The sequence below is a fragment of the Xenia sp. Carnegie-2017 genome, unplaced genomic scaffold, assembly GCF_021976095.1.
Source record: "Xenia sp. Carnegie-2017 unplaced genomic scaffold, XeniaSp_v1 HiC_scaffold_2, whole genome shotgun sequence".
Lineage (NCBI taxonomy): Eukaryota > Metazoa > Cnidaria > Anthozoa > Malacalcyonacea > Xeniidae > Xenia > Xenia sp. Carnegie-2017.
The window spans coordinates 3,677,719-3,689,163 of NW_025813482.1; the positions used below are offsets into that span (position 1 = coordinate 3,677,719).

The following is an 11,445-nucleotide window of genomic DNA, read 5'->3' on the forward strand; positions in this document are numbered from 1 at the left end:
TGTGAAACTTCATATAAGCGTCCCTCTAACCGAAAAAGACAAGGAATTCAATTATCTTCTGTATCCTGTCAGTATTAAGGTCAGTTCTGGCAGTTGTATGATTTTATTTTGACAATGTTTTACATCGGCGATGTTTTTCTGTGAATTTATCGAAGTGGATTATTGGAATGGGAGAGTTCACAGTTTAATTTTGTTTAGTTTTTGTAAAGCACTGTGGAAAAGTTTGCTAGGCTATGGTGGAAATGTTTACAAGGCTATGTTGAAATTGTTGTTTCTATGTCATAAATGTTATGTTTTGTTTGTTTGATGTAAACTACACACACAATTTTGATATAAAGCATTAGGTTTAAGACGTTTCTGTAAACAATCTTATTTACATCTTTACCAACTGTTTAATGAACATTGTTACGTATGTCGTTTCAGGAAGAGTGATGCCAACAACGCAGTATGCAGTGGAAGAGCCTTGAATCCTGCTAACCTGTCCTTGCAAGGATAAATAAAACTAATTGTTTGAGACTGCGCGATGTATTTAACGTAAGTAAATGCTTTGAACCGGAATATGAGTTTGTAGATGTAGATGGTTTAGGTTAGTATATCCTGAGAAGGACTATGTTGTTACTGACGTTTGACAACCTTAGCGCATCTTCAGAGTCAAATTATCCTCAGCTCATCTTGACTCTGAGGGATCACTACTAAGGCTGTCGAAACGTCAGTCAACATCAATAACAAACAGTCCTTTTCAGGACTATACTAACCGGACGATCTACATCCAAACATGTATTTAGCTTAATTATTTTTTGCGAGTTGCACATTTGCTGGTTACAGATTTTAAGTTTGCCGTTCTTTGTGTCTATAAATAACAAGAACTTATTAGAATTAAAACGTCTTGTTTATATCAAAGTGCCAATGCTCAACAGAACATGAAATCAACATAAATTCTTTTCACTATATGGGATTTCTACCAACAAAACGACTGATGCAAACACCTAATATAAATATAAGCACATAGTTTGATTCTATGTTAAATATATGTCTCTACTCATATTTAATTTTAATTATATTCAACTTATAGCCATTTAAAGTGCTATCTTAGTGAAGTGTTTGTTCCCTTTTTTTATTGGCTTTGTAAAAGTACTTGCTGTCAAACCCGTTTTTGCCAAGGGAATTAAATGTAGTCTTTTCAGAGCGAGTTTATAGCTGTCAAATTGACGATTTTTGACAATTTTTTTGGCGAACTTTTGGCTGCTATGTTCGCTAAATTTTCATCATAAGAAGTACACATTCTCACCATTGAAATAGCAGTTACTATTAGCTTGGCGACTTCCGTATTCTGTGTGACGTCAGATGAGCGGCCAAAAGTTTGCAGGCGAGGACGACTTTGGGTGTTTAACTTTGTCACTTTTCACTCAACTTGTATTGGTCATAAATATATCAAAATCCTTGTAAACGTCTGAATATTTGAAAATAGTTCTAAAGATAGCAAATACCACTTAGACGTATTTTTAGATTTGTCACCACGACAAAGTCTCTATTTTATTAGTCTGAATATTTGTTCAAGTGTATGAAACTTTCACTTTATATGCACTTTAAGAAAATTCAAATTCGTGGATGCCTTGTCACCGACATATTTTTTTTATCAGGACCCGCAAGGAAGAACTAGACGGAGAAGAAATACAGAAACTCTGGTATGGTCACGATTGCAGTTTATCTTAGACAATGGTTTAAATAAAATAAGATCGACCACTACGAAAGCAAAATATCTGAAAATTGACCCAAGTTTGTGAGGCGATAGTGCACTTTGATTTAAATCTCGTTTTTGTATGAAATGGCTTGGAGTTTTTGCAGCCGGGTTAGAAGTGGCAAAATAACAACAGACAACGTATACTGGAACTTTTTAGATAAATTATCCACAGTATTTTTTATTATTTGTTTTATCCTAAAGCTTTAGATATTCGAGTTCTTCTCAGTGTAAAGAATACTTTACTTTAAAAGTGTCTTCTAGAATCTAAATTATGTTTTGCCAAATACAAAAACGCGTTATTTTTGCCTGTATCGTTGTTCATCAAGTAATATTGATGAATTACTTAGTCTGTTTTAATCAAAACATTCAAACTGCTTCGATTTTTTTTCATCTCATCCACGAGTCAGGTGCAATGCCTTTGATTCAATTTTTTTCATTGTTGTCAAACTTTCTTCTTTCTAGTCACCTCGGACGATGGATTCAGGACTGGTGACCTGTACAATCAAAGAAATTGAAAGAAAGGGTCGTTTTGTGGCAGACTTAAATGTGCGACTGTGGACTGCGACTCTTGCTGCGGTAAGGCATAAAATAAATGAACATTTGTGGCAATACATTTCTTACTTCCAAAATATTTTGACGAGGTGTGTTGCATCAACAACTTCCCAACACAGACAGTAGTTGAATGAGAGTTGATTATTGAAATCCGGTATGTCAAAATTTGTTTTGAAATCGGTTTTGGTGATATTTTGTATACATGAATACGGTATTTCGGTTTATACTGCGTAGTAACGAAATGAAAGTGTCGTCCAGAACTTATCACAATCACGTTTACAAACTAAAGTTAAAACATGCAGCCAGGCGATAGTCACTGTCCTAGTTCATAAATACATCTTACAATTCGGCAGTTTTGGTTTAGCAATTCAAAGACAAATACATAAATACCTATTTTAAAAAAAGGCGTCAAAATTCTATTTGAAAAACAAATATTTTTTGGTTGTTTTTTTTTCGTGGAAACACGTGCTATATGCTTTTTATTTTTCAAAGAATAAACTTTAAATTCATTATCGATATACCGGTATATTTTGATGTCGGTATACCTTTACATACTGGTATTGTGATGTCAGTATACCTGTATGTCCCGGTATTCTGATGTTAGTATTCCTGTATATACCAGTATTCTGATGTCGGTATACCTGTATTTACCGGTATTCTGATGGCGGTATATTGGTATTTGCGTTATCAACTACCTAACTTTGCCATAAGTATTTTTTGAAATTTGCAAAACTTTGCCATTAATATCTGCAACTTTATTATACGGATTTAGTATTATCCTAAAGATCTTCTCATGATTGTCCAATTTAATGCTGAATATGTCAACAATCTTAATGAGAGCGAATCACCTCATCGTGGACATCAGGAGGTTAGCAATTTTACTTTTTCTTAAACATGCGAATTTTTATACATGTTTGATAACTTTCATACAGGTTTACCCTTAAGGAAGGCGTTCTGAGTTTGTTTGAACTGTTGTTTTTTACAATATCGTTTATTGTAGGTCACAATTCGAGTAACTCCTGAAAATGCTCCTGGAAAATCCAAATCAACTCCAGTGTGGGTTATTATTGTCTCTGTGCTTGGTGGTGTTTTGTTACTGGCTCTTTGTATTTTCGCTTTATTCAAAGTAAAAAGTTTTGTGTTAATAAGGTTTGAATTTGCTATAATAAATTCAGGATGGTAAAACACAAGATCATAGACACCCGTAAATAGCAGACATTATTTAATCTAAAACGTTTCGACAAGTTACATGTCATCTTCAGTAGAAATTGTTTTTAAAATAGCAACAGCAAGTTGGTGAAGTTTAGGATAAGTGACGCGGAGTTTAGGCCAAAAAGCAAACAGTTTCTACTGAAGATGGCATGTAACATTTGTCGGAACGTTTAGATTAAATTATGTTTACTATTTGCGGAGTGTCTATTGTCGTGTTTTACCAAAATACTTTTGGCAGTCGTAATTTTTTTTAAAGTCAGGATGGCCATTTATGTTTTATCAATTTACCACGACTTACTCATGTAGATGTCGCGTAATTCGTGTTTGTCACAGTCACATAGTTGTTATGGTTAGTAGTATTTCTTTACAACTCTACAAGACTACGCTATACTCCTTAATTTTCTTTCTCATGGAAAGGTCTTATCTTTGTTCGTGCACTGCATGTAGCATTTAAGGAATATAAGATATTTACTGTGTTTGCACAGGCTTTTAAATTGCACCTGTTCGAAAGTTCTCACAAACATCTCCGGGGAATGTTTAGTAGCCAAATGATTTTAAAATAGATTTCACATTACAAGTTATTTTATGTATTTCAGCTTGGATTCTTTAAACGAAATCGACCTCCAAAGGAGATATATCTCCGCAAACAGATGAAGCACAACAGACTGAAGTTAATTAGGATTTTATCTTCTTTAATTTGTATTATTGGTAATTAATGCACTGTTTGTACGGCAGACTTACTTGACAATTTTATTTACGTAAAACTCGTACAATGAATCAATAATTTCCAGCAATAATTTATGTGTGTGAAACATTTGCCTTATTCGAAAAGCTGTAATATTTCATAATTGTATGTTAAAACTAATAATTTTGTATGAGTAACGCTCTTCAAATCAAGTGACAAGTAGAACGAGATCAAACGAATGGTTGGTACTAATTAGTAGAAACGTCACAAGTAAGACTAAAATTCTACTGAATAAAGCATACCACACTATGACCTACCTACAGTCGCGAATAAAAGTTTAAACTTTTAAGCTTTTTCATGAGTTCAGTAACATTTTAAAGAAACAAGGAAATTGAGCTTACTATTAAATGTGCATAACTAGGGACGGATCAAAAAAACATCTAAGGTGCTTGCACGATAAAAAAATATTTACCAGAATGATAGTTTATTCGCTAAACTATTTGAGCATATTCAGACTGTAGCACATTGTTGCCATCTTCTCGATTTTATGCTGATCGGACTTGGGACTTTATCACGGGCTTTATCGGACTTTATTGAGGCTGTTGGTATTGTTCGTGGATTTTTATTTTAAGAAATAAGTTTGGGAGATTTCCAAAGGAAGAAATCCAAGATTTATAATTTGAAGAATAATTTTTGGAAAATTGCTTAAACAAACTAATAAACTTTTTCTGAATGTAAGAAAGACAAAACTCGTTTGAACCAGTTAAAAACAGTTACCTTAATCTCATAGATTCTTTGGTAAGATTTATGCAATTTATTCTCAGTCTGCTAAATTGCAGAGAGAACTAAAATTACTGCAGAACTGGATAACCAACTGCGCAAAGTCGACAAAATTTTGACAACTAGATGGGTTGCATCCTCGTCTCGTGCAGTGAAATCTTTTGGAGAAATTATCCAGCTATGTAGAAGCATTTCTACACACTTTCACAGTCTAAAGACAAGCACAAAGCAACCTATGCTGGATTAGCAAAACGAATGGAGACGATAGAGTTTGTTGAAGACGTAGCCATTATGAAAGACATTGGGCAGCTTTCAATTTTGTCTGAATTACTACAGAAGGACTGCACCATTCTCAAAGAAACTGACTATTTGCAATTGTAACATTGTTAGAATTTCGGTATTGAGAAAACTTTATGGGGTTTGTTTAGAAGGGACGAATTAAAGAAAGCGTAGAAAATGCAAAGTGTGTTAAGATTGTACTTTGCATCGAACGACTTTGTAGACTTTATATCGTTTTTCTGGTTGATTTATTCGAGACGACTAATTGTTGTATGGTCGTAAGTTTACTACGAAAGATATTTTAACCCTTTGGGATGGTATATTTGCTGATGGTCTCTCTTTGGATTTAGTCGACTACGTCTATTTATCGTTGGTATGCAGCAAAGAAGAAATGTAACAACACTTATTATTTATTTTGTGTGCACTTTATTAAGACATAACCCATTACAGTAACAATTGTTAACGGACTAATGGAGTTGTATTAACAATAAATTACCAACTCACTTTACTGACGATTTTGTGTTTGAAATCTTTTTTATAGTGTTATCATCGGATCATTTTGGATGCATTACTATATTCATGAAAACACCATATTGTAGAAAAAATGCTAAATTAGTAGGTTTTTGAGATATTTATTTGTTTATTTGACAGCTTTTCAATAAAATCAACGTCTTTCGTGAGAGATTTGGCCGAAATTTCGACGCTCATCGCCAAAAATGGTATAAGATGAACTGAAATTTCCTTTTTTGTCTGAAAATTGCTACAGCCAACTGCCACGAACCTTTTGTCATAATTGCCTTAGAAATTCAGCGAGAAAACACTTTCACCAACTATTTGTTATTCAAACACATGCTTGAAGATGTGAACAGCTTACCCTATCTACGTCACGCCTCAAACACGCCGTGGAACAAAACGGAAATAAAATGACATTTTAAACCTCCATAAAAGATAAATAGTCCCTCGAATTGATTTTTTTCTTTTACAGTCACACCACGCAGTCAAATTTTCTTAAATGAAAGAAAACACGAAGATCATAGTTCCACTTTAACTTTGTCTCTGAGATGTTGGCGGCTCAAGTGAATTTGTTTTAATGTATTTTTATTTTTCTAGCTTGATCCTAAAAGAAAAATGGTTTATCTGGCAAAAGAACAACTAAAGTCATCTGTCGCCCTGAGTTTCCCGTATGTATTGCCTATTTTGAATAATTTAAGTGGAAATTGTTGGAATTTTGAACAATTTGTATTTGTTAAATTTCTATCTTTAGACTTAATGGTGCATTGTGTAATATGAGACAATATATTTTGATATTCACAAATAATTTTTTCCTATTTCTCCAAGAACTATTACTGTTTCCTACTTTTTCATGCTACTTTTATAGTTTAACTACAGTCAAGTCTGTAATTTTCATTTTCATTTCAAAAGTTAATCTACAAAATAGTTCAAATATGCCCGACTTCTTCATTCAATCAAAATGAATTATTGCAGAACCAAGATGCTTTTCATTCAAGAATAACGAATGGATTACAGGCTGTCTTGCGAGGCACCAGACAAATTCCATCAAAGAGAGGACCGGAAATCAATGATACATACAATGCTGAAAACAGATTGGAAAATAAATCCTCTGTTAATGAAAAAAAGAAACCAGTTGAAATGAAGGGTAAATATCTTGATTTCATCATCATCAGTTTTTTTTATCAAAAAGTATAATGCTGAAATGGAAAAAACTTTGAATGAAATTATTTTCGTGTAATGTTGTTTGTTCAATATTTATACTATCTGGCAAAAATTCTTGGAGTCTGGAAATATTTTTCTTTATGGTGAATGTTCACATGATTTTGTTTATTTTAATCACTGTTGACGAAGAATTTTGTGCATTGTTGTAATATTGCGAACAATTTAGAGAACAAAGTCATCCCCGTCATCCCACATGTTCCAGTGATCCTGATGATGACGATTTATTTATGATGTCACCAAGATCCAACAGAACATCTGCCAGTACGGCGTTTTGTCAAAACTATCATCGAAAGTTCGTCATCCAAGTCGAACTGACATCACTGCTTTACAGCAAGTATGTAGAAACTGTGAAAATTGTTTTCTTCTGATGTGTAGAAACTGTGCAATTGTTTTCTTCTGATGTGTAGAAACTGTGCAATTGTTTTCTTTCTGATGTGTAGAAACTGTGAAATTGTTTTCTTCTGATGTAGAAACTGTGAAATTGTTTTTTCTAATGTGTAGAAACTGTGAAATTGTTTTCTTCTAATGTGTAGAAACTGTGAAATTGTTTTCTTCTAATAGAAACTGTGAAATTGTTTTCTCTGATGTAGAAACTGTGCATTTGTTTTCTTCTGATGTGTAGAAACTGTAATTGTTTTCATCTGAAATTGTTTTTCTGAAACTGTGCAATTGTTTTCTGAAATTTTTTCTTCTGATGTAGAAACTGTGATTTGTTTTCTTCTGATGTAGAAACTGTGCAATTGTTTTCTCTGATGTGTAGAAACTGTGAAATTGTTTTCTTCTGATGTGTAGAAACTGTGAAATTGTTTTCTTCTAATGTGCAGAAACTGTGAAATTGTTTTCTTCTAATGTGTAGAAACTGTGAAATTGTTTTCTTCTGATGTGTAGAAACTGTGCATTTGTTTTCTTCTGATGTAGAAACTGTGCAATTGTTTTCTTGTGATGTGTAGAAACTGTGCAATTGTTTTCTTCTGATGTGTAGAAACTGTTTTCTTGTGATGTGTAGAAACTGTGCAATTGTTTTCTGATGTGTAGAAACTGTGCAATTGTTTCTTCTGATGTAGAAACTGTGCAATTGTTTCTTCTGATGTGTAGAAACTGTTTATTTGTTTTCTTCTGATGTGTAGAAACTGTGTATTTGTTTTCTTCTGATGTAGAAACTGCGCAATTGTTTTCTTCTGATGTGTAAAAACTGTGCAATTTTCTTCTGATGATGTAGAAACTGTGCAATTGTTTTCTGATGTGCTAATTTGTCCTACTTTACAGAATATTTCATATTTGTTGCAGAATGAAAACTTATTTGCATGTGCTCCAATGCACTTTAATTTACTTTCATATGCAAAAACCAATCGTTGAAATGCAAATATTTTTATTTGAATAGAACTCAGCAAAAAACGACAAGCTAAGTCATGACAAAAACTAGACTAAATCAAACAAAACATTAGATAAATCGAATAAACGTACTGTTATCATGTAATTTATTTTCTTAGAGAAATTTGTTGTTTCCGGAATTTGTGGCTAAATAAAATCAAGTTTATTCTATTATTTTTCAAATTTTGTAAAGGCTGAAAATTATACTTACATAAAATAAATCAATCTCATCTACAGCTGCGTGAAAACTTAAATAGTTTTAATGGATTGAGAAAAAAATTTTTTGAAAATATCTTTGCGGCCTATTTGAAAAGTATTTGGTACGTATAAAACTTAGTAACTTGATAAAACACCTTTACTCTTCGTTGAACAGTTGTCGTTACTTAAGAATTGTATTTAAATCACCATGTCTATGAATTTAACAGGGAACATTCAAACAAGCGTGTGTTTGATATTTTTTAGGACCATGAACGTCTTCAAGATCAAGTCTCTCATTTCAAAGCGGAAGTAGATAAACTTCAGTCAATATCGATCTATTGTGGTTCTAAAATGGACACCTACATAAGTACGATGCTTTCATTTATCACTTTTTATATAAAATATTGATTGGTGCTTGATGTTTTTTTTACCCTATAATGCCTGTATGATTATTTACGAAATGGCATTAAATGAGGTTATGGCTGTACGAGATAACTTGTAAATTGGAAAATCCGTAACTTGGTATTTGAGTGTTTCTTGATATATATTTGCCTCTAAATTATAGTGTCTTTGCTAATGTGTTATTATTTAGATCATCTACAAGAACAAATAACTCAAGATGAGAAATGTATGGATGTTGTATACTTGTCCTTGGCTGGTCTAAAACAGGTAAAACGATGAGCTGTGAGAAAAGTCTTTATATATCGATATGCTGATACAATATATTGACAACCTGCATCTTCACTATATGTCAGGTTCGTGACATCTTGAAAGGAACGTTAACATTTCATGGCTCAACAATCGAACATGATTCCGAATTCAGTCACATCGACACGGCTATTACATCTCTTACACCCAACACAAAAACCTCAAGTGATAATAAGCTACCGAACTCGTTACCAGTTCCTCTACTTGCGGACTACGGGCATTTTCAAAAGCAGAAGGAAGAATTTATCCTAATTGAATCTAGTGAAGGGCAAAACGATGACTGTGGTGCAAATGAAAGGACGTCTGATAACTTTAAACCTGAGAACGTCGATGATATTTCTTCTGACCTTATTGATTAACCAAATCACTTTCACAGAGATTCATCGATGCCAATTGTTACCAATACTTTTGGCGATTATGGCTCAAGATAAGGCTTGCGTGATGTAGTCCTGTAAAAACATCTTTGTAATTTACTCTCTTCGCTTCCCAAACGTAGTATATTTTGCATGTCTTCTGATTTTCTGCACAACAAAAGCTTGTGGCAACAAATACATCTTGTGGCAAGCGATCTTGCCTTTTTACCCTTTTTCCCGCTAAACACAATCAGTCACACAGGCATTCTCCCATTATAATCTTTCATCGCCATTATCTTTTTCACCTGTGCGTATGTCTTCTTGTACTGAAATACATTACTTTTGTCTAATAATTTTCCTGGGTTTTGAGAGGGAAGGATTCTATGACGAGAGTTATATTATTAAGGATATAAAGTAGCACTCTAACATCTTAAAAGTAACCTGAAGTACTACATCTCTATGCCAATTTGAATACAGTTGATTTGAATAGTATTGATTCGAGTACTAGTCATGTTGGATATTAAAAACATTATTTTGTATAGACTATCGGTCACCAATGGAATTAATATTCAAAAATAGAATCGTTTCGTTCTTTTTATTTTCTTGTATTGTACTTATCATAATACGAAAAAACTTTTTCGATATAACTTATGTTTTCGATTTACTATTTCTTTTCTTTAATGAAGATGGGTTTCTTTGTTTTTACTTCTCCTAAAACTCCTTTCTCGTCGGTCGTCTACATAAAATACCTACCGTCTCAGCCTGAAGAATAAGGAAGGGGTGGGGAGTAGGTAGATATCATTTATTCCAGTATTATAAAAATGTTTTGGAGAAATGTCTGCTGCTCCTCCCGCTTTTGAGCAGTTAAAAGTTTGAAACTTTAAATTGCTTGAAAACATGCATGATCAAATTATAGCCTTTGTAACAGTTGACCCTATCAAAATTGTATCAACAATAAATTCCCGAAATTCTGTTTTTGTGCCACCATTTGCTGTTGTAACTTGTAAAGGCAAGTTTTATGGAAAGTATCTATATTGATGTTGCTGAAAATGGTTGTTTCTGAGGTTATTGGGCATATTTCAACGAACTTCGTAGTATTGATACAACGTGACCAACTATGGGCGCCATCTGTTTATCATTTAGTAATTCAACACTGCATTTTTGCTTGATTTATGAGATAAAAAGAATTTTTTAATTTTTTGTATCTGTTTACTTTCCTAGTAGAAATTTTAACCAAATAATTTTGACTCTCAGAAGAACGATTTCTTTGTTTTAAGTCTGGAATATAGAAAAGTTTATTCAATAAAATCCTCCTAACTTTCACCGGATTTTACTTTTATATTGAAATATGATCTGATTGTGTGAACCATTTCACAAAACATTAAGGATTCCAGACAATTTTACATAGAAGTTCCATTTTAGTTAACTGCAAAATATATCGATATTATACACTTATGATGTAAAAACTCCATGGACAATATTCGAAATTTAAATATGAGTTTCAACTTTCAACTAAACAACAGATGCACTTTATCTTTGACATTATGATGAAATGCTGAAAACTGTGTCATAAAAAGTCTAATGTTTGTTTAACCATTTATCAAATCTTGAGTCTTGACTTGACGTCTAATAATTTCACAAAAAAAGTGTTAGGAAGGCTCAATATGTGGCTCTACGCATAAATATGACAAAAATAAATATTAATGTTAGTAATTGGCTTCCTTCCAGTTTTCTTTAATCGATGCACCTGGCATGTCATTAGTGCACCTTCTACAGGTTACTACTTCTTTGAGTTGACATTGTTTTGTATTACGTATACGTAAACTGGAAAT

At 32.9% G+C, this 11,445-nt stretch overlaps 2 protein-coding genes across 2 annotated transcripts; both read left to right on the forward strand.

Moving 5' to 3' along the window:
- Positions 1-1,333: 1,333 nt before the first annotated feature.
- On the forward strand, positions 1,334-4,539 carry LOC124440294 (integrin alpha-IIb-like). Its single transcript, XM_046990648.1, has 5 exons — positions 1,334-1,685; positions 2,204-2,317; positions 3,066-3,161; positions 3,294-3,419; positions 4,102-4,539. The coding sequence occupies exons 2-5, from the start codon at positions 2,216-2,218 to the stop codon at positions 4,219-4,221; spliced, it is 444 nt and encodes a 147-aa protein (XP_046846604.1). The 5' UTR covers positions 1,334-1,685; positions 2,204-2,215; the 3' UTR covers positions 4,222-4,539.
- A 2,720-nt stretch (positions 4,540-7,259) lies between these two features.
- LOC124440131 lies at positions 7,260-9,983 on the forward strand. The gene is made up of 4 exons (XM_046990460.1): positions 7,260-7,317; positions 8,817-8,919; positions 9,145-9,221; positions 9,308-9,983. Exons 2-4 carry the CDS (start codon positions 8,904-8,906, stop codon positions 9,617-9,619), a joined length of 405 nt encoding a protein of 134 aa, XP_046846416.1. The 5' UTR covers positions 7,260-7,317; positions 8,817-8,903; the 3' UTR covers positions 9,620-9,983.
- Positions 9,984-11,445: the final 1,462 nt, after the last annotated feature.

Excerpts from the sequence above, each read along its gene's own strand:
- LOC124440131 (XM_046990460.1), top strand. Across the intron at positions 9,222-9,307 it reads CCTTGGCTGGTCTAAAACAG|GTTCGTGACATCTTGAAAGG; the intron begins GTAAAACGATGA and ends ACTATATGTCAG.
- LOC124440294 (XM_046990648.1), top strand. The coding sequence starts at position 2,216 with ATGGATTCAGGACTGGTGACCTGTACAATCAAAGAAATTGAAAGAAAG. Across the intron at positions 3,162-3,293 it reads CTCATCGTGGACATCAGGAG|GTCACAATTCGAGTAACTCC; the intron begins GTTAGCAATTTT and ends CGTTTATTGTAG. Across the intron at positions 3,420-4,101 it reads GTATTTTCGCTTTATTCAAA|CTTGGATTCTTTAAACGAAA; the intron begins GTAAAAAGTTTT and ends TATGTATTTCAG.